This window comes from Podarcis pityusensis (assembly GCF_964106645.2).
Source record: "Podarcis pityusensis genome assembly, chromosome: 1".
NCBI lineage: Eukaryota > Metazoa > Chordata > Lepidosauria > Squamata > Lacertidae > Podarcis > Podarcis pityusensis.
This window is the reverse complement of record NC_138028.1, coordinates 10,495,831-10,522,389: the sequence shown is the minus strand read 5'-3', so window position 1 is coordinate 10,522,389 and position 26,559 is coordinate 10,495,831. Positions and strand designations below refer to the sequence as shown.

The 26,559-nt window shown below is 46.8% G+C and overlaps 1 protein-coding gene across 6 annotated transcripts in view; it reads right to left on the bottom strand.

The window, feature by feature from the left end:
- SYNE2 (spectrin repeat containing nuclear envelope protein 2) overlaps positions 1-26,559 on the bottom strand; it is a 236,383-nt gene that overhangs the window by 7,279 nt on the left and 202,545 nt on the right. For 5 of the 6 annotated variants that reach the window (XM_081000779.1, XM_081000782.1, XM_081000780.1 and 2 more), the window contains exons 95-108: positions 25,979-26,137; positions 24,909-25,078; positions 16,442-16,604; positions 15,990-16,177; positions 14,070-14,220; positions 13,776-13,958; positions 13,280-13,417; positions 11,702-11,896; positions 10,599-10,878; positions 8,205-8,273; positions 5,848-5,984; positions 4,689-4,809; positions 3,586-3,797; positions 1,988-2,188 (exon numbers count right to left, since the gene is read on the bottom strand). In XM_081000779.1, coding sequence (XP_080856905.1) covers positions 1,988-2,188; positions 3,586-3,797; positions 4,689-4,809; positions 5,848-5,984; positions 8,205-8,273; positions 10,599-10,878; positions 11,702-11,896; positions 13,280-13,417; positions 13,776-13,958; positions 14,070-14,220; positions 15,990-16,177; positions 16,442-16,604; positions 24,909-25,078; positions 25,979-26,137 — 2,367 coding nt within the window. The remainder of the gene's footprint in view (positions 1-1,987; positions 2,189-3,585; positions 3,798-4,688; positions 4,810-5,847; positions 5,985-8,204; positions 8,274-10,598; positions 10,879-11,701; positions 11,897-13,279; positions 13,418-13,775; positions 13,959-14,069; positions 14,221-15,989; positions 16,178-16,441; positions 16,605-24,908; positions 25,079-25,978; positions 26,138-26,559) is intronic. The other variant, XM_081000783.1, reaches the window with a different exon arrangement.

The window sequence follows — 26,559 nt, the reverse complement described above, 5'->3', positions numbered from 1 at the left end:
CAAATCAGGCTGAATGCTCAGTAAGTAGGCGGTGCAGAAGGGACCCAAATAATACAGGGCCTTTCCAACTTGGGTTGAAAGGTAGTAATAATATGTAGCACTTAACATTGTGCTTTCTTGAATGCTCAGTGTTCCCTGCATACAGTCTCTCGTGAATACTTAAAGGCAGGCCAGTATAATCAGTTCCATATTGACTAACCATAGGTGGAGGGCTGAGGTGGACAGATCGTGGCTTGGCTAAGGCCACCTGTTCATGGCAGAAGAATATTTCCTGGTTTGCAATTTAGACTATTAGCCACAATGCTTCACGATCTGTTCCAGGCAAAGGAGGCCAGAAGTGCAGGGAGGTGGGCTTGCATCCTTCAGCTATGTTCCGAAAGGAAAATCACAAAACTCGAAGATCTTCCCTTGCTTACGTAAGAATGCTGTGCAACTACGGAGTGTTCTCATAGAATCATAGAGTTGGAAGAGACCACAAGGGCCATCGAGTCCAACCCCCTGCCAAGCAGGAAACACCATCAGAGCACTCCTGACATATGGTTGTCAAGCCTCTGCTTAAAGACCTCCAAAGAAGGAGACTCCACCACACTCCTTGGCAGCAAATTCCACTGTCAAACAGCTCTTACTGTCAGGAAGTTCTTCCTAATGTTTAGGTGGAATCTTCTTTCTTGTAGTTTGGATCCATTGCTCCGTGTCCACTTCTCTGGAGCAGCAGAAAACAACCTTTCTCCCTCCTCTATGTGACATCCTTTTATATATTTGAACATGGCTATCATATCACCCCTTAACCTCCTCTTCTCCAGGCTAAACATGCCCAGCTCTCTTAGCCGTTCCTCATAAGGCATCGTTTCCAGGCCTTTGACCATTTTGGTTGCCCTCCTCTGGACCCGTTCCAGTTTGTCAGTGTCCTTCTTGAACTGTGGTGCCCAGAACTGGACACAGTACTCCAGGTGAGGTCTGACCAGAGCAGAATGCAGTGGCACTATTACTTCCCTTGATCTAGATGCTATACTCCTATTGATGCAGCCCAGAATTGCATTGGCTTTTTTAGCTGCCGCGTCACACTGTTGGCTCATGTCAAGTTTGTGGTCAACCAAGACTCCTAGATCCTTTTCACATGTACTGCTCTCAAGCCAGGTGTCACCCATCTTGTATTTGTGCCTCTCATTTTTTTTGCCCAAGTGCAATACTTTCCATTTCTCCCTGTTAAAATTCATCTGCAAATGGCATTTTAAAGCAGTTTCTTAAATCTGCCCAGGTTGGCTTAAAAACATAAAAACATCCTGTATACCTGAAGTAGCATCTCCACCCCCATCGTTCTGCCCGGACACTGAGATCCAGCGCCAAGGGTCTTCTGGCTGTTCCCTCATTGTGAGAAGTGAGGTTACAGGGAACCAGGCAGAGGGCCTTCTTGGTACTGGCACCCGCCCTGTGGAACGTCCTCCCTTCAGATGTGAAGGAAATAAGTACCTATCCTATTTTTAAAAGACATCTGAAGGCAGCCCTGTTTAGGGAAGTTTTTAATATTTAACGCTGTATTGTTTTTAATACTTGATTGGGAGCCGCCCAGAGTGGCTGGGGAAACTCAGCTAGATGGGTGGGGTATAAATAATAAATTATTATTATTATAATATTATTATAAAAAAGGCTGCTGGATCAGGCCAGCGTCTAGCCTAGATTCCTGTTCTCACAGTGGCCAAGCAAATACCTATAGGAAGCCATCAAACAGAAACTGAGAGCAACGCCAACCTCCCTGCCTGTGATTCCCAGAAACTGGGACTCAAGAGATGTACAGCCTCACAACAGTGGCAGCAGAAGAGGGACACCAGGATAAGTAGCCATGGATGAAGTACCTTCCATTGCCCATCCAGAATCTTCTAATGTCCGTTTTCATTGGTTATCCCTGAGTTCCAGTGTTTTGAGAGATGGAGGAAAACCTTCTCCCTATCCACTTCTTATAAATAAGAAAGCAATGGGCTGCACTGACCTGGCAGCCCACCAGGGCTTCCTGCAAACTCTTCCTCCACTCTCCCATCAAATGAATGGCCTCCTCCCAGCGCATATTGACTTGCCGAAGCCTGTTCTGGAGCTCTTTGGATCCAGTGCTGTCTCCTTGCCTGAAGTCCTTGCTGGTCAGGTTGGCAGAAAGCACAAGTGCCTTGTAGTTATCAAAGGCTTTGAGCATATCCTGGCGGGAAAGAAGTGGGTTGGAATGATTCTGCATTCCAAAATAACTTGGGTTTTTCAGCAGCGGCACAACAAAACAACCGGTTTACCAGTGAGATTGCCTTGCTTCTTTGCATGTCTACTCGACTGCTCCCATCTACAAAACTGGCACTGTGGCAAGTGCCAACATAATACTTGTAAGAAATGGATCTTTTACACTTGGAATGCCTGCTGGTTGACAAAATTTTTTTGTTTAGGCAAGCCGATCCAGATACGTGAAAATGCTGACATTTTTTTCACCTGCTCTTTAGCTTATTGTTGATCGCAATTATTTTGGAAGGCATGTTTTTTTTGAACTGTTTCCCACCGACAATTTTCCATAGCTTTATTCTTTTTTTATAAACCGCTTTCAGCCCCCCCCCCCCCCCCGGACAAGTGTTTCAGTCTGTGCTTTTGCATTTTTATCTCTAAGCTGCCTTGAGTCCTGGTCCGGGGTGGAATAGAAATAAATATAAATATAAAAATTAAAAATTAAAAAACAAACAAACAAACAAACAAACAAGGCTGTTCAAAACCTTCACTTAGGGGATAATCCTATGAAGGCTCTATGAGTGCACTCCAACAATTAGTTCATGACCACAAGTCCATGACTGATGTGAATTACAACTCTGGGGTTGTGGCTCTCATCTCGCTTTACTGGCCGAGAGAGCTGGCGTACAGCTTCCGGGTCATGTGGCCAGCATGACTAAGCCGCTTCTGGCGAACCAGAGCAGCGCATGGAAACGCCGTTTACCTTCCCGCCGGAGCGGTACCTATTTATCTACTTGCACTTTGATGTGCTTTCGAACTGCTAGGTTGGCGGGAGCAGGGACCGAGCAACGGGAGCTCACCCCGTCGCGGGGATTCGAACTGCTGACCTTCTGATCGGCAAGTCCTAGGCTCTGTGGTTTAACCCATAGTGCCACTCGCGTCCCATGTGTTTTATACTTACTGTTGTTTATATCTATGTATCTCACATTTTGGATTTTTTTTGGGGGGGGGATGTTTTATTGAGACTCAGGTGTAAGAAGGCAACAAATAAATTGAATTAAGAGTAGAAGTAGTAGTGATCGTGATGATGGACCGAGGCTAGCATGCCTGGCCCCACTTATCTTAGTTAAGAACACCTGCATAGAACTAGAATCAAGCAAACTTCAAGGTCTATCACCAGCCATTAGACCTGGGAGTCAAATGGAAGAAACTCTAGGTGTAACTGCCTTCTGCAGATCAGATTCTGGCTCTCTTAGCTGTGTGGTCTTTCTTAAGAGATTGTCCCCTGCCATAAAGAGAGTGCAGCCCTGGAAGACCTTGTCTTGATCCAGCAAGGCACTTCTCAGTTTGGCTACAGGGATTATTTACCAGGACAAATGGTGAACTCACTTTCTGCTTCTTGACTCTTTGATGGATGGCTGTGATGCTGGTGGGCGGTTCTGCCTCCTGCAACATTTCAAGCTCCTTCTCTGTTTTATCCAGCCAAGCGTTGATATTCGTGAGGTCAGAATTCAGCTGCTCCCGCTGCTGCCGATTCTGCTTCATTCTCAGCTTGTTGCTTAAGTCTTGGGCTTGAATCAGCTCCCATCTCTCGAGGCCTCCTGCGGTTTGTTGCAAAATTATTCATGTTTTTTTATTTTATTAAAAAAGCTTTGAAGCTTGACTCAGAGGAATATTATTTCAGGCACTCGCTGGGTCCCCTGAGGAAACAGATCTTCTACCCCAGCCTAGCTACAAGAGCCAACATTTAGCCTATGTGAAGTTTTGGGTAGCCTTTTAGGGCTTCTATCCCTTTACAATAGCGTAGCATTGATACCTTTTAAAGACACAATTGATAGCAGCCTTCACCAACCTCCAGATATTTTGGACTAATACCCCATGTAGTATTTTCTGCCATTTCTCTTTTTTAATGATTCCATCTGCTGCTTCTGCCTTTTACTGTCATGTGGCTGTTTGTTTGTTTTTTCACTATTTTTCATTTTTACATTAGCTGCCTTTAGGCGTTTTGCCTTTAAATGCAAAGGGGGAACATAAATACTTCAACAGATAAAATAACTGCACCTGCTCACATTCATTTATTTTTATCTTTGATTCCCTCTTCGCTTCCTCCATTTAGAAATTTTAAGTTTGTTGGAGCAGGGATCTCTTGTTTATTGGCTTTCATTCCTCTGTAGGGCACCATCTACACTGATGTTATAAATGCATAGGGAAAAACGAAATCCTATTTCTCACACACTCTGCAAAGAAGCCTCTACATCAGGCTTCCTCAACCTCGGCCCTCCAGATGTTTTGAGACTACAATTCCCATCATCCCTGACCACTGGTCCTGCTAGCTAGGGAACAGGAGAGGAGTTGTAGGCCAAAAACATCTGGAGGGCCAAGTTTGAGGAAGCCTGCTCTACATAAACAGAGTTTATTACATACATACACACATGCATATCTGTATCCATTTTGATACAGATCTATCTCAAAAAATATTACAGCTAAAGTACCTGGTTGTTTTTCTATGGCTGCAACGCCATCAAGGCTCTGGCTAGACTGGGGTTCCTCGCTAGGCAACATCCCAGAGATCTCCTGCATGCTGTCCAGACTCCTGCTGCTCCGTTGTTTCACCTGGAATAGAACAAGATAGAAAGAAGGGAATGACACATGACACCGGCCCATGTACACTGTGCCCAACCTCATGAGGTAGAAGTACAAAAACTCAGAGAAGCAAGGAATAAGGAATCAGAAAGTATCATACAGTCTAAACAATGGAAAATTGCTTTTATAGAGAATCTTTCCTTAAGATTTGAAATTGAGAGTGATCCAGCAAAAATTAATATTTTGAGTATATTAGACCCTGCAATGCATGAATAGGAAGGCACTGCAAAATGCAGTCAGATGTTAGAGGTGTAATGCTGAGAACACCACATTGAGGCATATGATGTGGGTTTCTCCACTGACACAGTATTTTTGGTCTGAAGTTGTTATCCACATCAATTTTGTATTCCCCAAATTCAGATGTTCTTATCATTTTAAATAATATTCCTATAGTATGGGGATTAATGGCAAGACAACAAAAGTGGAATTTGCATGCCCTTATGTTTGCTAAGAGCTTGAATGGATAAATACTCAACATCCATTATGATCTGAAGATCTACTGACGCTGAAAACATTTGAACATATTTCATATAGGCATCAATTTTGTGTTCATACCTTTTAGGACACATGGAAGGCTTATATTAACTTATATGTTTAAGATGCATATACAGATGGCAAGTGCTTATATAATGTGAAGTTATTGGGGTTTTTTGTTATTATTAGTGTTATTTGTATAGTAGTTCCTTTTATTTATTTTATTGCATTTGATTTCTTTCCTTCCTCTTTCCTTTGCTAAATTTGCAAATAAAAACATGTTGTCATTTTTTAAAAAGTAAAATCATGCACCTCTTTCATCGCTTAAGCCATACAATGTCTCTCCCCTCTGTCCAGTGCAAATTCCTCATTTTTTACTTCCAGCAGTGACCAGCTCCAGTATGGCTTTTGGTCAGGGGTGACGGTGGTCCAAGAACATATGGAGGGGGCACCAGGTTGCCTGCCCCTGCCTTAACCTAATGGCCAATCCAGCCCTTTTAAGCTAGTAATGTACCTGCATCCAGGAGGACTTACATAGCCTGGTTTGTAGGGAGTGCTTGTCTCTGGGCTCAAAAGGACACTTGGAACCATCTCTCCCTGGTTGTATGGATGTTTTCGGCAAACAGGGCTTTCCGGAGAGTGCCACGTGAGGGTCTCAGAAGCAGATTTTTCTGTGGTACGACATTGAAAAAGAAATCCGCAGGAAGTTAGATGGCCAAGTTTGGGGTGAGGGGTTGGGGTGGGGGATATGAATGAATTAAAAGCATTCTGCAGAATAGGGGGAACCAAGTTATGATGCGGGGGAAAATATATATGAAAGTTTTACCGTTCTTCCTTGCAAAGCATGCTTGTTTGCAAATGTATGTCGGCTGTGTTTCGGGGGCAATGAAATGAGGAGCCATGCAGTTATGGGTGGGCACGTCCCCTCACCCCACCTTCCTGAAAAGGCCTACAGACAGTTAACAACACCACCGAAAAGTGCAGGCGGGAAAGATGACTCTGGGAGGGAGAGCTGGTCCTACATGGGAGAAGGATGGTGTGGCCCTTCTCAGCCAGCAAACTTTAGGTAAAGGTAAAGGGACCCCTGACCATTAGGTCCAGCTGTGGCCGACTCTGGGGTTGCAGCGCTCATCTCGCTTTATTGGCCGAGGGAGCCAGCGTACAGCTTCCGGGTCATGTGGCCAGCATGACTAAGCCGCTTCTGGCGAACCAGAGCAGTGCACGGAAATGCCGTTTACCTTCCCGCCGGAGCGGTACCTATTTATCTACTTGCACTTTGAGGTGCTTTCGAACTGCTAGGTTGGCAGGAGCAGGGACCGAGCAACGGGAGCTCACCCCGTCGCGGGGAATCGAACCACCGACCTTCTGATCGGCAAGTCCTAGGCTCTGTGGTTTAACCAACAGCGCCACCTGCGTCCCACAGGGATGCTATTACAAGGCAGCAAATGGTGGGTCACTTAGGCTGCGTACGCACTGTCCCATTCGTAGCACACAAAAAACTGCAGGTTTCCCTCAATCTGGAATTGTGCCTGTTCATCCTCAAAACTGCTTCTTATAATCTAGATCCTGCTTGTCCGCAAGGGTGGGTGTGGCTACTCGATATGCATTTGGAAAACCTCCTCTTGAGGTTATCCATGCCTTTCCCTCCCTGCACATGAATGAAGGAGGAAGCGGTGATTGCATTCCTGGCACACGCCCACCTACAATGTCATTGGGCAGGTGTGGATAAAGCCCCGCCTACACCTGCTTTCGAATGGACATGGAATCCATCTGCCATGAGCTTTTGTTTTCAGAATGAAATCCAGTTTCTCAATAAGAGCTTTTCAGCTAACACGGCTAGATTGTGTGTGGACTATATAGAAAAGGGCTCGGTTCCTCTTGATTTTAAAATAAAAAAGGTGTGCATGCAGCCTGCATCTATTGTGTTTCTGACCGCTAAAGCAAGAATGGAAGCCACTTTGAACCTTCCACTCTCAAGCATCAAAATGTCTTTGACCATCTCTGCTGGAAAACAGGACTCCTTGGTGACGCATCTATGTCTGCAACACACAAAGTGATGGTGCAGATGAAACTAAAATTTTACTCTCAGTTTAAAGACTGTCTCAAGGCAAATCTAAAAAAATGTAGTATAAACACTGACAACTAGGAAACACTGGCCTGCGAGCGCTCCAGTTGGAGAACAGCCTTTACCAAAGACACTCGAACTCAAAACACATGGGAGAAACGTGCTAAGAGGAAGGCACGCTTGGCAAATCCACACCGTGATCAACTCCCATCTGGAAACCAATGTCCCCACTGTGGAAGGACGTGTGGATCCAGAATTGGCCTCCACAGTCACTTACGGACTCATTGTTAAAACCTTGTTTATGGAAGACAATCTTACTCGGCTACGAGTGATTGCCAAAGAAGCAGCAGATGAAACTAACATGGATTCTGGAGAGAATACCAAGTGCTCATTTTCAAAGCAAGCTGATCGCCCTGTTCAGCCCAATGCTGAATGGCAAAGGAGGCCTTAAAGCTAAGCTATGATGTCCAGGACCAGAAAGATTTTCTGTTGGGTTGTTTTTTTAACCTAGACTGCACCTGAAGGCTTATAGTCTCCAATGCAAATCAAAACACAAATTTAACCATCTTTGTGCTGGAGTGGAGAACTAAGGGGGGGGGGGGGAAAGCACAATCTTGACCGTTCACTAATGATGACGCATGTGCAAATGGTGCAGCATTAAACAAAAACGGGGAGAAAAAGAGAGAGAATCCACCATGAACCAACTGGAGCATGGTGTTGACACAAGCCAGGGAGCCAGACACTTGCATATGAGAGAGGTGTGAGGAGCATAGCGTGCGCCACAGGGAGACTGTCATGTTGAGACACATGCAGCAGCAGTGCCTACCAGAAACTGCTTTCAATGAATTTGTGGTCATTTTAAGAAAGGCCTCGGCATTTTCAGGGATTTCTACATCTGAAAAAAGAACAACATCACCAATTGCCTTGCCGGACAAAAGAGGCTGTGAGCGCACACACCCATAACTACCCACCCCACAGGACAGAAACATAAGAGCAGCCCCTGACAGATCCAGTCAAAAGTTTGCATAGCCTGGAATTGCATTTGCAACAGCTGGAAAGACTCTGACAAGCTCATAAGGAGAGTACAGTGGTACCTCGGGATGCGAACGGGATCCGTTCCGGAGCCCTGTTCGCATCCCAAACGGAACGCAAGACGCGACGGCGCGTCTGCACGTGCGTGGGTCACATTTCGCCACTTCCGCACATGCTCGTGACGTCATTTTGAGCATCTGCGCATGCGGCAAAACCCGGAAGTAACACGCTCTGTTACTTCCAGGTTGCCATGGAGCGCAACTCGAACGCACTCATCTCGAAGCACATTCAACCCGAGGTATGACTGTATTAAGGCAATAGCCCCCCAAGTAACACGCTCTGTTACTTCCAGGTTGCCACGGAGCGCAACTCGAACGCACTCATCTCGAAGCACATTCAACCCGAGGTATGACTGTATTAAGGCAATAGCCCCCCACCTGCTGCTAAGCTCCACCCCCCACCAAAGTACATGATATTTAGTGGTATACTGTTTTTTAATATTGAGATTTTCCTGTAGTTATTGTGGCTCAGCAGATCTCTCTATATCATTCTGCTTAGCAGCTGACTTTCCCTAGCAGCTGGGATGGGGCAGAGCAGGGAAAACCAGCCAGTAAGAAGAGAGGTGATGAGAGGTAGGTGGGAACAGCCAGCCACTGGCTCCTCCTTCACTGTGCAGGTGATTTGTGTCCCTCTCAAACTTCTGCTGCCATTACACAGGGGCCGGGTGGGGGGGTCTTCAGAAAACCAGGCTATGATGGGAGACAGCCACAAGACTGCCCTGATCCTCCAGAAGTCCAGCTCCAGAACTGTGGGGCAGAGCTCACATGGTGATATATGTACAAAGCTATTCAAAGTACAGTCATACGTCGGGTTACAGACACTTCAGGTTGCATTTTTTTCAGGTTACGGACGCTCTGAAACCCGGAAGTACCAGAACTGGTTACTTCTGGGTTTCGGAGGTCGTGCATGCACAGAAGTGCTAAGTTGCGCTTTGAGCATGCGCAGAAGCGCCGAATCGCAACCTGTGCGTGTGCAGACGCGCCACTGCGGGTTGCAAACGCTACGAGTTGAGAACGTGGATTCTGCACAGATCACATTCACAACCCGAGAGTCCACTGTATATGGTGTGGGTTTTTTTGCCACAGCTTCCTGCATTCCTAGCTGCATGCAAAGAACCCTGCTGTAAGTAGCACAGAACATTAGCTTCTGCACCATGTTAGCCTGCTGGAATAGCTCAGTTGGTAAAAGAAGAGACTCAGGGTTGTGGGTTTGAGCCCCATGCTGGGTGAAAGATTCCTGAATTGTAGGGGGTTGGACTAGATGACCCTCGTGGTCCCTTCCAATTCTACAATTCTATGATATGAGGATGGGGTCTTGCTTCTGAATGCTCCCTTCCTGCATAACAAGCTCCCTGCATTAGGTCAGCCAGCACATCAAAGAGGGTAATGCTAAGCCTTTCGCTCCAATGTACTAGTTTTCTACGTGAAGGTTTTGGTTTTTAGCAAAATAGCTCAGACTATTTCTCCATGTAGTCCAGAAAGGTCTACTCTGACTGGCGGTGACTCTCGGGGTCTCAAGGAACAAGCCTCTTAACTGGCGGCTGAATCTCGGACCCTTGCCAAGCAAAGTATGTGCTGTACAGCTAAACTATGGCTACTCTATAAATATATACACCGTATTGGCCTGAATATAAGTCTCACTTTTTTTTTTCCAAATTCTGACCGTGAAAAGTTAAAGTGCAGCTTAAATTCACAACCTTACAAAAATTGGCTTTTACGATATCGCTGCTGAAACAGACATATGGTAAAACGGAATGGGTGTGAGCGCCTGTGGAATTTTAAGGGAGATGCTTATATTCGGGTATTGTCTTTTTTTCTCTCTCCCCCCCCCCCATGAATTTTAAAGGTGCAGCTTATATTCGGGTGCAGCTTATATTCGGGCCAATACGGTAATACTCATCCTGCACCTACCCTAGAGTGAAGGGACACAGGTCAGAATTCTCCCACCTGTACACGAAGGGCATCAATGAATCTTGCAAGAGATGGGAAAAGCTCTTGTGCAGACATGCCTTTGAATGGTTGCATTGCTAGCAGTTCAATATTTAAAAAGCTGGGCCACGGGGTTTTTGCATGAGTGCCAAGGTTACATTTCTTTGCTGAAATGGGAAGAACTGCTAGGATGGACTCACCTGACAGATCACTGTAATACTGTTCTTCTTCCTCGTCTTGGGGACCGGAGTCTCCGACGTCCCCCGTGTGATCCCACTCCAACGGGATGGAGTCCACGCTGACAGGCGTCTCGCAGCCCGACCTCTCGTGACCCACTGCAGGGGGCACGAGGTGGCAGAGGGACTGCTGGGGCGGCAGCACTTCCTGCAGGCCCTTTCGGCACCAGGGGTCGCTCTGCATCCCCCTTGCATCTTCCATGTCAGCCTCGCTTTCAGAGGTCTCCTTTTCATCTTCCAGTCCCTAAAATGGAAGTGTTATCACTGAGCAAAATTACTGACATCTGACTAATATCAGCGTATCCTGCCCCAAATGCACTTGCCTTACTTACAAGAACATTGGAATTTGCCTTATACCAAGCCAGACCTTTGCTCTATCTAGCTCAGTATTGTCAGGCCTTTGGTCCATCTAGCTCAGTTTTGTCTACACGGGCTGGCAGCAGCTCTACAGGGTTTCAGGCAGGGGCATCTGCTGGGAATCTGAACCTGAAACTGTTCTAAACCTGAAGCACCACTTTAGCTAATGGGGCCTCCCGCTGCCACTGCGCGATTTCTGTTCTCATCCTGAAGCAAAGTTCTTAACCCGAGGTACTATTTCTGGGTTAGTGGAGTCTGTAACCTGAAGCGTCTGGAACCTGAAGCATATGTAACTTGAGGTAGCACTGTAGGTCTATTCCACCTCTTGCATGCAAGGAAATGGAAAGGTAAAGGGACCCCTGACCATTAGGTCCAGTCATGGCCGACTCTGGGGTTGCGGCGCTCATCTCGCTTTACTGGCCGAGGGAGCCAGCTTACAGCTTCCGGGTCATGTGGCCAGCATGACTAAGCCACTTCTGGCGAACCAGAGCAGCGCACGGAAACGCCATTTACCTTCCTGCCAGAGCGGTACCTATTTATCTACTTGCACTTTGACGTGCTTTCGAACTGCTAGGTTGGCAGGAGCTGGGACCGAGCGACGGGAGCTCACCCCGTTGCGGGGATTCGAACCGCCGACCTTCTGATCAGCAAGTCCTAGGCTCTGTAGTTTAACCCACAGCGCCACCCAATGCAATCTTAATAGCTCTTACCGGGGGCCAGGATGCCAGTCTATGCTGGAATCGGGAGACACGGCCAAACACGTCCTGGTAGTATCTGTGGACTTCTTGCAGCTCCTCTTCAATCACAACAGCATCCGAAGGCTCGCTTTTCTGAATCAGGTGCTTCCCGGACATAGTAAGCTCATGGATCTTGTCGGTGTTTAGCAATATTTCCTGCTGGAAACACTGTTTGGAAGACAAGCAAGGATGCTTCCTAAGTACAGCATTGCTCATCAAGTTAATTCCCCTTTTGGATAGGGAATGTTTCACCCCTCTCCCTGAGGCCTGGATTCTTAAGCCAGTTGCTCATATATACAGTCAGTGTGTTTTGGGGGGCACGGGAATGGGGTGCTGTGCTGCTAGTCCTATCTTGGTAATAGTCTTGTGGGTGCCAACACAACCAAAAAAAGGGGGGAGGGGAGAGATAGTATATTTTGCCAGTGAGAACCATCACACATACAAAAAACCACTGTATACAGTGGTTGCTGGAACCTCCTACAAGTTGGGACTGAGAAGAATGGTTGGTCCCCATTGGAGATGAGAGAGATCCAAGTTCAGAGGATAAGTACTCCAATAAATAAATAAACCAAGGTAGCTTTGCTTCCACTCCTTCTTTTGGGATAGCAGGAAGCTTAAAGGGCTTGCAGCAAATTTCCCAGGGATATACTGTATTTTTCGCCCTATAGGGCGCACCGGCCCATAGGGCGCACCTAGTTTTCAGGGGGGGAACTCAAGGGGTGGGAAATGATTCCCCCCCCCACAGCTCTGGGAGCAGCGGACAGGCTACTCCAAGACCTTCTCCCTGCTTTTGCGGGAGGTGCACGCGCGACTCCTGCAGGCTTTTCGACCAGGAGGGAGAAGGGACTGAAATGGCCAGTCAGTCCCTTCTCCCTCCTTGGGGAAAAGCCCCCAAGAGCCCCAAGAATTCCCCCACCTCATAGAAAAGCCCGCAGAAGCCGCGCACCCTTTAAAGAGCACGCGGCTCTTGCGGGCTTTTCGACCCAGCTTGTGGGGCTGGCGGTGGGGGGAAGCTCTGCTTTCCCCCACTGCCAGCCTCCAAACCAGGTCGGAGAGTAGCGGGAGGGCGTCGCGCGCCTTCCCCCTGCCCCCCGATCCTCTGGGGCTGGCAGTGGGGGGAAGCTCTGCTTTCCCCACCGCCAGCCTCCAAACCAGGTCGGAGAGTAGCGGGAAGGCGTCGTGCGCCTTCCAGCTGCCCCCCCCCAGCTTGTGGGGCTAGCGGTGGGGGGGGAGTGCTGCTTTCCCCCACTGCCAGCCTCAAAGAGCAGAGTCTCCTGGCTTCAGCGAAAGCAACGCGAAGCCTCCGGAGCGCAGGCTTCGGAGGCTTCGCGTTGTTATCGCTGAAGCCAAGGAGCCTGCATTCGCCCCGTAGGACGCACACACATTTCCCCTTCATTTTTGGAGGGGAAAAAGTGTGTCCTATAGGGCGAAAAATACGGTACTGTATATCCAAACAGGAGACAGGCAGATGTTATAGGACTGAGGGGCGGTGTGGAACTCAGCTCATTTCTCATGATGCTTTTTTTAAAAAAAAAGAAAAGCAATACCCACATTTAGCTGCCGCATTTTCTCGTCCAGGTTGCTCTCTGAGAAGTGTTCCACGTTGGTCAGCTGCAGGTCCATTTCAGTCAGCCACACCAGGATGCTGTCCTTGGTCCCCACAAACTCCTCCCATTGATTGGTAAAGTGCTAAAGGAAATCAGGGAAAGCAAATACATCGACGCGACAGTTGGCACATAGCAAAACTGCTGCTTGTTTGCTGGAAGGAGGCGTACAAGGCGCCACCCAACCGCCTTAGGGACTCCACTCCAGATTTGTGTAGGGTTTACTTCCAAAGACAGAGGAGATTTAATTTAGAGTTTTTTTTCTCCTAGGTTGAGAAGTTCCACCTGCCCCTCACTGCCCTCTACAGCACGTACAGAAACCGCTTTCTTGACTGTTGGACACACTATCGGTCTCATCCGCTCAACCCACATTGAGGGTTTGAGACCCACCGGCTACCCTCACTTGAAACCTGACAGCCGTGGCACAGCCGGCCTGTGTTTACCTTGAGTCTCCTGAGAATTGCCGTGACGCGTTTCTGGAGGTTATCCCAGTCTTGGTTGCCCTTGTGGACCATCTGCTTCAGCTTGCTGGCTGAATCAGTGCGATTCTCCCGGGCCAAACGCCGGTACTGTTTATTGATCAGCTCCAACTGTGTCAGTCGCTCGTGGATTTGTCGCTGAAATGCCTGAGGTGGAAAAAGCAGCCCTTTGTTTTCTTACGAGCAGCCTCATACCTGGCATCACTCAGGAAGAAACGAATTCTAGGGGGAAAACAACAACAGAAAGCGGATGTTTACCTCAAATTTCTTCAAGTCCTCCTTGGCATTGGTGTACGAAACCTCCGAAGAGTTTGGATACGCCGCTGTCCTCTCGGCTGTCTTCAGCCAGTCCTCAAAGCGAGAGTAGTCCTCTAGGAACTTTTGCCAAAGTTGCCATGTTTCCTCAATCCTAAAGGGGAAACAAGCAGCAACAGCAGCATTTTTTTCCAGTGTACTTCATGTGGAAAGACCACCAGCCTTCTGGAACCTTGAAGACTTAACACAGCCTGCCCAATTCCCATTCCCCTCACAGCTCACCCAAACCACCTGCCTCTGGCAACTGGTGAGGTGGCACGGGTGAAGCTCTGGTGGTCTTCTGTATTCCCAACACCACAGGCCACCATCACTTAGCAAGAGGGAGAGGGGTGAGAAACAGGGAGTGTGGTGCATAGTGGCAGAGTCATTTCACCACTCTAGCTGCCAGCCAAGCTCCCTGTGCTTCACCCCCACAGTAAATGCCAGCGGCCCACATCACTGGGAAGTGATTTCTCCCCTTTGCTCTGCCCCCACTGATGAGAGAAGGAAGATTGCATTTTGAAATGCAGGCTTTCCCCCCTCACCTCCCACAGCGGCAGCAGTTGGGGGGATGGTAGCTGTGCGAACTACATCAATTACAGCGTGACAACATCCTTGCAATTTTATTATATAGTTAAGATATATTTCCATATATTTTCAAGCATGTTGCTGCAATACGAACAGCTTTAAAAGAGTACTGGACGAAATCACAGAGGATAAGCTATCAATGGCTACAAGCTGGGCATGTTCTACAATATGCTTCTGAATGGCAGCTGCTGGGAATCACAAACAGGGAGAGTGCTGTCACAATCAGGTCCTGCTTGTGGGCTTCCCGTTGGATCCTCTGGTAGACCACTGTGGGAACAGGTTGCTAGTCTACATGGGCGATTGGCCTGATCAAGCAGGACTCTTTGCACACATGCCTTTAAAAGAAAGGAAAGCTACGATTCTGAATTCTGGCCCTGAGACCACATCCTGCGCTTCTTCTGTGTTCTCATAGCACCAAACCACACACAGAGTCCTGATCGCGGAACATAGGATGCTGTCGCATACAAGGTCAGGCAATTTCCCCATCTAACCCAATACTGCCAAAGGGCAAGGGCTCTTCAGGGTGACAGGCAGTGGTCTTGCCCATAATTTGCTTCTGAGATTCTTTAGCTGGAGATGCCAGGAATTTAGTTGGCGACCTTCCATGTTTAGCTCAGGGGCAGAGAACATCTTTTACAGCCCCCTCCCCTTGTTTATCCACCTAGGCCATGTTGCTTGCTCTGACCCAGTAGCAGGGTCTCGTGCTGAAAGAGACCACTTCCATCACCTGCCATGTCAGGGACGGGGAACCTGCAGGCTTTAGCAATTTGTTGGCCTTCAATTCCCATCACACCCCCAGCCAGCACAGCCAACTGTATGAGGTATGAAGTTCAACACATGTTCCCCATCTCTGTCAATACTTGATCCTGTTAGCTAGACCCTTATACTACTGATCTCCTCTCACGCAACCACATCCTTTTTAGGAATGATTCCTTGGGCCTTTTGATAACGGTGAACATTAAACCAGAAAACCAAATAAAATGTTAATTTAAAACAGGGGTTAGCAAACTTTTTCAGCAGGGGGCCAGTCCACTGTCCCTCAGACCTTGGGGAGGGGGGGCAGACTATACTTTGAAAAAAAAAAAAATGAACGAATTCCTATGCCCCACAAATATCCCAGAGATGCATTTTAAATAAAAGGACACATTCTACTCATGTAAAAACACACTGATTCCCAGGCTGGATTTAGAAGGCGATTGGGCTGGATCTGGCCCCTGGGCCTTAGCTTGCCTACCCATGATTTAAAACAACAGACACCCGCCCCCCCTGGAAAAGAGCGGGAGTAATGCCTCTCACTTCATCCGCCTCTCCATAGACATGGCACAGATGTTTCTCCACCGGCGGTCCAAACTTCTTGTGGTCTGCTGGATGGAGTCGCATTCAGTCTGGTTGGCACAGGCATCAGAATCATTCAGCAAGACCTCGCAGATGCAGAAGACAGAATCGACATCAGGGCTGTGCTGGTCAATGTCCCGCTGCAGATCCTATAACCACGAACAAAAAAACCCCATCATCTTTGGTTATATGTAATAGTGTCCTCTTCAAATAATTCCAGCTTTAACACCATGATGTCAGGCCATTTGACCAGTGGGTGGTTCCCATGTCGTATTGTACACTGCTTAGATAAATGTTAAGCAGTCAAGATTTTTCAAATAAAACAGAATAAATGAACACAGAAATAAACGAACAAAGCCTCAAGACAGTCCTTTGCCCATCTCTTTCACGTTCTCTGTTTTGCTCCATCTTACCTGCTGCTCTGCAAGTCTCTTCTTTATCTCCTGATCATCACAGGTGTCATAAACAACAGGCTTCGAAAGCTCGGATTCAATGCGTGCCAGCCAGGTGCGAAGATTACTCATGTTTTTGTTGAGCAGCTGTATGAAAGAAAAGGTCTCCTTCAGCTTCTTCACCCTGCGATTGGGGAGACAAAGGGCAAAAAGAATGTGAGAAGGTTGTAAAACAAGGCCAACTGATGATACGCATGCACCTTCCATCACATACTGGCAAAACCAGGTTGCACAGTTAAAGAGTACTTGCCAATCTTGAACAGCAACCCCCTTCCCCATCAGACCTTTTTGCAATAAGGAAACTAACAAGAAAATGAACTGGAAAGCGTAAGATAACATTTCCTTAAGCAATGCTGTATAACCTCCTCACATACAAAACAGAATGCATGCTCAATGAATTGTGGGTGCTTAACAACAACAACAACAACAACAATTTTATTATTTATGTGCCACACATCTGACTGGGGTGCCCCAACAAAATCTTAAAAACACAGTAAAACATGGACCATTAACAAAAACTTTGAACAGGGCTGCCTTCAGATTTCTTCTAAAAGTCAAATAGTTGTTTATCTGTTTGACCTCTGATGAAAGGTATTCTACAGGGCAGGCACCACTACTGAGAAGGCCTTCTGCCTGGTTCCCTGTAGCTTCACATCTCGCAGTAAGGGAACCACCAGAAGGCCCTCGGAGCTGGACCTCTAACCTCCCTGCACTCTGTGCAAATGAATCAGGGTGAGTGCTGAGTAAATGGAATGTCTGGAAGCAATCTGAGATACACTGGATGCATAAAGGCCACCAGGAAGAACGATTACTGTTCACATGGCGCCAATAATGCTCATGGCATTCTGCAGTTTCAACGTAACTTAGTGGAAGTGCTGTAGCTCGTTGCAAGAGCGTCGCATGCAGATGGTCCCTAGTTCAAACCACGACATATTTGGGTAGGGTTAGGAATCCCTCGTCCGAAACTCTTAGAGAGCAACTGCTACTGCTGAGCTTAGATGGACCCATGGTCTGACTCAGTATAAGGGAGCTTCTGATGCAGTTACATTCTTAAAGACATGTCTCATTCCTAAGAAGCTTACAACCTAAATTTTGATAGAGGGGTCACAGCAAAGTGATGGAAGGGGAGAGAGGAAAAGGAGACACGAAAGGGTGACCATAAAATATATTCATATGCTATATGGCCTTGGTCCAGTATACCTGAAGGAATGTCTCCACCCCCATCGTTCTGGTCCAGTGCCGAGGGCCTTCTGGCAGTTCCCTCGCTGCGAGAAGCCAAGTTACAGGGAACCAGGCTGAGGGCCTTCTCGGTAGTGGCACCTGCCCTGTGGAATGCCCTCCCACCAGATGTCAAAGAGAAAAACAACTACCAGACTTTCAGAAGACATCTGAAGGCAGCCCTGTTTAGGGAAGCTTTTAATGTTTAATAGACTATTGTGTTTTAATATTCTGTTGGAAGCCGCCCAGAGTGGGTAGGGAAGCCCAGCCAGATGGGCAGGGTATAAATAATAAATAATAATAATAATAATAATTATTATTATTATTATTATAATACCATGTATATACTGCAATATCAGAGTGGCATACAGCAGCAGAACATAAAACATAATTGGAAACAATCCCAAACTATCATTACAATGCAATGACTGGCCAGTCCAAAAAAGGAAAAGGAAAAAAAAAGAAGAGCTTAAAACAGTGGTATAGGCCTGTTGGCATAAAAAAAATATTCAAGAGATATGTGGAAGTCAAAAGTGAGGGAGCCAGCTGAATCTCTGCTGGAAGAGTGTTGGAATGATGCCACTATATATGCCTGATTTCTAGAAGAGGCCAATCCAGTCTATGTAATGCAGAGGGCAATGAATAGCGCTCAGGTAGTCCTTGTTGTATCCTGGCCCCAAAGTTGTTCAGGGGTTTGTGTATCAACACAAGAACCTCAAGGGCAAATGTTTGCAGGGTAGGACTCGAACCACTGACTTCAAGTTACAAGAGAGGAGATTCTGACTAAACATCAGGATGAGATCTCTTGACAGTAAGAGCTGTTCAACAGTGGAATGGTCTACCTTGGGAGGTTGTGGAATCTCCTTCCTAGGTGATTTGTAAGCAGAGGTTGGATGGCCACCTGTCATGGATGCTTTAGCTGAGATTCCTGCATTGCAGGGGGTTGGACTAGATGACCCTCGGGATCCCTTCCAGCATATGATTCTACGAAGCCATATTTGCAACATAATCCTATGCATGTTTATGCAAGCTGGACCATAAAGAAGGCTGATCGCCAAAGAATGGATGCTTTTGAATTCTGGTGCTGGAGGAGACTCTTGAGAGTCCCATGGACTGCAAGAAGATCAAACCTATCCATTCTTAGGGAAACCAGCCCTGAGTGCTCACTGGAAGGACAGATCCTGAAGCTGAGGCTCCAATACTTTGGCCACCTCATGAGAAGAGAAGACTCCCTGGAAAAGACCCTGATGTTGGGAAAGATGGAGGGCACAAGGAGAAGGGGACGACAGAGGACGAGATGGCTGGACACTGTTCCCGAAGCTACCAGCATGAGTTTGACCAAACTGCGGGAGGCAGTGGAAGACAGGAGTGCCTGGCGTGCTCTGGTCCATGGGGTCACAAAGAGTCGGACACGACTAAATGACTAAACAACAAAGTGTGCATCGGAATGCAGCCTAGGATTGCAAATGCAGCAGCTATGGGTAGGAATACCTAGCTCTCTTAACACCTAGCGGGGACCACCACCCCCTGCCTTGCCCCACTGGCATGGGTTACAAAGGAGGAGATGCAAGCCAGACCTTAGGATGCAGACTTTGCAATAAATGCTGCAGAGTCCAAATACCACCGTGTAGGAGTTTGTTGCAGATTAAATTGCTTCATTAGCTCCAAAGGAGCCCCCAAAAGCGAGAACCAGCAGGGTGTCTACAGCTTTACTCCCCGCCCCCGCCCCCCGCTTACTTTTGTAATGCTAAATACCTTTGCAGCCAAGTCGGCCTAATTAACTAATTTGTCACAATATGCCATTTGTGGTTCCATCAGGCCAGCCATCCCTTCTCTAACCGTAAAATGTAAAAACGGAAGAAAAACAAACATGGCATGTTGGAGGACCAGTTTCAGAAAGGCAAGAGCATTGAAGCGCAATGTTTCTCAGCGACCGGCTGTACGGTCCCTAAAGCATCCTCTTCCAGCCAGACACGGGGAACAAGCCTAAGACAAATACAGTACAGGTTCCAAAATCTAACTAGCAAGCATCTGGCTCAGGTCCCCTTAAACTGGTCCTTTACGGGGGGTAGTAGACCCCCTTTGTGTGAGAAAGGCACAATGGAGGGATATAAGGACCCCGGTGTTTGGCCCCTGCTGGTTGGGGTCTTTTCAGTGCCAGTACAACATTTTAAGCCCTGGTTATTTTTTGCAACCACTTCTAGCAATAGGCCTGTCATAGCCGCTGGAGAGAGAGGTCTGAATGACTACCTTGCAAATCAGATTGGAGCTGACATGGTAGCAGAACGTCAAACAACGAAGACTGCACTGTGCCTTTTTGAATTGTGCATTTTTTAAAAAAAATCCTAGCTGTCAGTGCTGACGCTAAAACGTAAAAACCCCCAAATATCTGCATTTTTCTTTTAATAGGACAATAGAATAAAAATTAAGTGAAAGGAAATGCATGTTTATTTCAGTGTAAACATCATCCTATGCAGGTGGTTGATATACCATTTAGGTTTGATAAATAGAGGGTGAAATTAAAACACCAATGTTAATCACCAGAACAGAGAATAATTGCGTCTCCGATCTTGAAAAGATACGACTGGTGAATTGGATCCGAAGACTATACAGACAGGTTTAGAAGGTACAGATCGCTAGAAAGCAGGCCCTATTTTTATTTTTTTAATTAAGAGGTAAGGTTAATGTGTTTCCGCAGTGCCTACACGGGCGATGTCCCCCTCCTGCCTTTGTGTGGATGGACCCCACTAAGAACGTTAATTACGAAATGCAATGAAAAGCAGAGCTTTAGGTATAAAGCAGAAAATAACCAGAAGCATCGCATACACGTTCCATTCATTTACCCCCCATGGCGCACTAATCTCCTCCTCCAAATGGCCGGGTGCGGAGAGCAAACAGTTAATTTTAACAAAGGGGGCGGGCGAGAGATGCCCCTAAATGCCATTTATCCTCCTTGCTAACTGCCTCCACAATCCCCCTCCTCAGTCCTTTCTGTCAAAGGCAAAGTGCACACACACATCTCCCATCCATCCTGGGAAGGAGAGAGCCCCTCCCCCCCCCCTTCGCAGGCAGCGACCGCACACCAGAGACACGCGTCTCTTGTTCTTACTGGACCCTTCCGAGTACCAAAAATGCACTTACTGTTTATAAGGGAAAACCATTCCTCAGCTTATCAGTCCAAAGCTGCAGGGATAGCATCCGACTGAGCTGAGCACTCGGGGAAGAGGAAACCCCTCCCTCTCTTCCGCGATTGCCCTATTTAACATCGATGCCTTAATATCTCCCATCGAGAGAAAGAGAGACGAGAGCGAGAGAGAGAGAAAGAGAACACAGACCTTTCCCTTCCTCCTCCTCCTCCTCCAAGCCCCCGGGGCAGAGCGTCGGAGCCTGTGAACACTTGCACATGCACACTGTATCACGCAGCTGAAGGGTGGATACCACCCTGGCTCCTCGTTTGGACCTCACGAAGCCGCCATGCCACTCCTTTCAAAAGTTTGCTACCCACATACGGAAAACCCCTTCGAAAACAGGTGGAGGTCTTTCAGGATTTGATGAGGCCAAGCGACTGAGATGTAATATCTCTTAGAGAAATGAGACACCCACACCCCACAGGTTTTGAAAACTGGCCGACGAAAACCAAGGAAATAATCAAACTGCGTAATGCTCTGCTGAAGACATGGGAGACCACCAAGGAAGATCGATATTTCTTGTCACTTCTCACCATGTCCATCTATTCTGCACACACATACACACAATCAATCAAAATTTGATCAAAATTTGTGAACCTGAGATAAGGACATGTCAACCACTTGATGGAGAGTTGCGATTCACATAGACTTGCAAACAGCTGATCATAGAATTGCAGAATTGGAAGGGACTCTGAGGATCATCTAGTCCAACCCCGGCAATGCAATAATCTTTTGCCCAACAAGGGGCTCGAAACACAACCCTGAGATGAAGAGTCTCAGGTAAAATCTACAAATGTATGAAAAATGTTCTGAAAATGCTTTTTTAAAGAAGCGTTTATAAAAATACATTGAATTTTCCATAAGGCTCCCCATCCCCATTTAGGGTCACATTACATATTGCACTTAAAACACACTTTCTTTAAAAATCACCCCATATTTTCCATGGGATACAGCAAGAACAATAGTTCCTTTATCTACCCCTCCTGTCCACCCACAGAGTAGCATTCAAAGAAAGTTCTAAAAATCCTTGCTGCATATCATTTAAGTAACCTTCTCCCACTTAAGAACAACAATCTTCTGACCAAACTGCTGTTGGGCCATGCTGTGTGCAGTTGCTACAGACAGCCAAGTGTGTGGCTATTTACAAGCTTAGCGTGGCAAGACAGAGCTCCCCTCCCACTCCCCCTTGCCCCAGACACCACCTGTTGAATCAGGCACCACCTGTTTTGCCACAGATTTCGTCTAGGTTGCTATTGTTCCAGTTCAGGTGAACTACTACAGAAAACCTAACACAGAGACAATCCTAAAAGGCAAAGGTGCTGCACCATTCTCTTAAAGTTGTCCCTCTCATCATAACTTCCACATCTCATTTTGTGTCTGTCTTTTGGGGAACACCCCAGAGTCAGCCACGACTGGACCTAATGGTCAGGGGTCCCTTTACGGGACGCGGGTGGCGCTGTGGGTTAAACCACAGAGCCTAGCACTTGCTGATCAGAAGGTTGGCGGTTCGAATCCCTGCGACGGGGTGAGCTCCCGTTGCTTGGTCCCTGCTCCTGCCAACCTAGCAGTTCGAAAGCATGTCAAGGTAAAAGATAAATAGGTACCACTCCGGCGGGAAGGTAAATGGTGTTTCCGTGCACTGCTCTGGTTCGCCAGAAGCAGCTTAGTCATGCTGGCCACATGACCCGGAAGCTGTACACCGGCTCCCTCGGCCAATAAAGCGAGATGAGTGCCGCAACCCCAGAGTCAGCCATGACTGGACCTAATGGTCAGGGGTCCCTTTACCTTTGGGGAACAGCCCCGTTGGGTCAGACCATCTGGTCCAGTATCCTGTTCTTGCTTTGGCCAACCAGATGCCCATGGGAAGCTCAAAAGCAGGACATGAGCACCGCAGCTTTCTTCCCACTTGTGAATACCAGCCTCCTTCCTTGGAGGTTTTTAGCAGAGGTTGGATGCTCATTTGTCATGGATGCCAAGCCAGAATTCCCAGAGTAGTTTAACCATCAACCCTTCCAGTGATACCTTTGGGAATTGTAAATCCACGAGGGGAATAAGGATCTCCAAACAGCTCTCTGTGCCTTTAACAAACTACACTTCCCAGGGTTCCTTAGGGGGAGGAGCCATTGCTGTTTAAAGTGGTATCACACTTTGCTAAAGGCATTGCAAAGTTGGGGCATTAGGTCTAGTTCCTGCCTTCCTGGTTCCGAGCTAACGTGCTGCATAATGCAAGAGGGCAGAATTATAGCATGCAGGCAAGGCTCAAGAAATTAATGCAAATCCAAAGGAGGCTGGAACAGTTGGTTATAGTCCCTTTTAATCTGGTATGCCGTCCCCAGACAGCCCTTCCCCCACGACCCGCGGAAGAATCCCAAACATTGCTGTGTGAAGCAGTCTTTCGGAAGCACCCCAGAAATTCATTTGCATTTATCACAATTAAATGCGAACAGATGTCTGCATGTTATTCTGTTGTTGCTGCTGCTGCTGTTTTGTTCCCCAGATGCACTGAGTTCCCAGAGCTCTTCCTGGTTAGACGAACAGCCTACTCCAGCTGCTTCCATGCACAGACAAAGCCTCTGAGAGCGGCACAAGCCAAGCGACTAGAGGCACAATGGAAGCACGAAAAGGCCCCTTGCAACTGGTGCCATATGGCAAAGCCGAGCTTGTCTCCATGAACTATGAGAAGCATGTCAAAGGGCTAAATGGAGAGCTCACCTAATTTACCCATCTGTCTCAGCCCGCTTATTGGTTTAAAGTGAAGCAAGTTGTTTACTACAGCGCTGTTTTGACAACAGTTTTTGAACTGGTTTTGCTGCCACCGAAATGCATCCACAATACGTCTGCTCCTATCATTGTGCCATATCATTATGCCTAAATGATATAATTTAGTTTGGTTAGCTATAACATTTCGTTATGGAAAAACACACAGAACCCAACCAATCAGCTGGCATTAGTAGGCAATCCTGCTAATATTAAATTGTCTGAAATCTGACAAGCAGGTCAGTGTTGACATGTGAGTTCCAACAATCCCAAATCTGTTGAATTCCAAAAACTCAGACATACGCATAACTGTGGATATGCATGATCACCTAAATGTTGAGTATTCACTTGTGTACCTCCAAAAGGTGGAGAAAGAGATAATATATATTCATGCAGTTTGTCAGTAAATACACATGCCAAGATTCATAGTATTTTGGACATTTACTATAACCAAGAATAGCTTAGGCTGGAATCCTGAACCCAATGGGGCTTTCTCCTGACTAAGCATACATAGGACTGCACTTGGATCTGAAGTACCATGAATGGAAGGAGGAAACGTATTAATGAACTCTTGCACAACTGCTAGCAGTGGACTTCTCGTAATACATTGGGAATTGTGTTAAAGCATGTGAATCACATTCAAATGAAGAAGAAGAGATAGGCTTCGGCAGGGAAACTCTAATGAGCCATGAAAAGAATACCACAAAAAAATAAAGCTTGTGGAAAGTCAAGTGCAAATGGAAGAACCTCTCTGCATGAAATGATGGCAAAGGCAAACCCATCTCACTCCACTTTAATCTACAGATTTCAGGGCTTCTGCTCCAAATCCAAATACCTGAATCCTGCCTCAGAAACTGACGACTAGTCTACCCATGATGCAGAGGCAAATCCAGCTTCAGGTACGTCTGGGAATGACCATCCCTGAAACCCTGCAGAGCCACTGCCAATCACTGCAGACAATAGGAATGAGATGGGCAAATTGTTTCACTTGGTAAAAGGCAGCAACCTATATTCCTAAATTCACAGTGGACTATATGCTTAACAGAGAGCTGCTGTCCAGAAACTAATCACACCTCTCTGATTAGGGCACCTGTATGCAATGCATGCATTTGCTGCATCCAGACTTCACATTTTATCTAAACATCTAACAAATGTAGTGCATGAAGCATCCTGAGAACTTTGTTGCTGTCTCTGCATGAGTCTTTTGTGAAAATCACCACCACATTCTGCTTCCAATCCCAACCGAACTCACAAAGAGAACTTACCGTCCTCCAATCACATCAAAGAGATGCTTCCAGCGATCATTAATCTTGTTGAGTTTCTCATCTATTTCAGCGGCTTTGCTCTCGTTGCTGGCCTTGATCAGCTGCTCACCCATTTGCTTCAGATGAACTAGATTGTTTTCACTAAACAGGCTGATTTCCTCCATGCAGTCCTAACAAATAATAACAATAACAATTGCAAATGTTATTACACACAAAAAGGGAGATTTCTCCATGGAACAAAACAGTAATGGGCAGTGTGATGGGGCACCACCACTCACCAGACTTTTGTTGGGTGGCTGCTGGATACTGAGAGAGAGGTGGCAGAGAGGTTGATGCAATGCAAAAGCATAGGCGGGGGGGGGGCAGGATTGGCCCTTCCAATGTGTTCGTATGCCAGCCTCACTCTTTGCCTCCTAGTATGCAGCAGGGACATGATCAACTAGACGTCAGGTGAGCATAACACCATTCACTTTTGGACAAAAGCCACTGGAGTGTGGGCTAATGTTAGGAAAAGGAAGCTGGACTTGACAGGGATGTTTGCACTGTGCAAAGATAAACTATGGGATCCACTCCCACTAGGCTTTCTAGAACTTCCCTAGAATTGCCTGGAGGCAATTACCGTATTTTTTGCTCTATAAGACTCACTTTTTCCCTCCTAAAAAGTAAGGGGAAATGTGTGTGCGTCATATGGAGCGAATGCAGGCTCCGCAGCTATCCCAGAAGCCAGAACAGCAAGAGGGATTGCTGCTTTCCTTCTTGCTGTTCTGGCTTCTGAGATTCAGAATATTTTTTTTCTTGTTTTCCTCCTCCAAAAACTAGATGCGTCTTGTGGTCTGGTGCGTCTTATAGAGTGAAAAATACGGTAATCACAGAAGACTAGGGAACAGCACATTATGGAAAAAGCAGACGGCTCAAATCAGCATGTTTGAAGCCCACAACTGTGGATCAGAATCTTGGGAGTGTTCCCCCCACCTGGAACACCCAGGTAAGCATAAAACATGACAAGCCTGCCCTCCTTTTATCTAAAGCACTTGCTGGACTGTTGCTGGGAGTTTGCAAAGCCTGCCTACCTTCTCCAACTTGTCTATCATATCTTCAATGCTGACGTCGGCTGACTGGAGCACCTTGCTTTCCATCTGCACCAGCCAAGCGCAGAGCTCTTTATTCTTTTCGTTGAACACAATCCAGGCATTGAGTCGGTCCTCAATCTCTTGCTTGCGCAAAGAAACCTATGGAAGAGGATGCACACGACAGCGGTCTTTGTTGTATCTCGGGAGGCAGCCAAAACTCAAGACTGAATATATACACATCTGTTTCTTTCCCACAATAAAGGATGTCAACAGGCTTGGCTGGAAAAGGTAGAATTCTCAAGCAATCGATTCCTCCACTTTGCAGGAAAATTTTATCTTCCCCATGAATAAAAGGCAACCCAGATTGTTGACAACAATGGGATGTAAAGGTGGTCCAGAAAACACCAGATTTCCTCACACAGAGACACCAGTCCTTTTAGTTGCCAAAATGGAGCACCTTATTAGCAAAATATGAAACCTGAACAGACAAAATATTAAATGTTTCATGCACATGATATCAGCTGAAATGCTAGAGCACAGTTTAGAATAATGTGCATGAGCTTTGCATTCTCCCTCTGGCA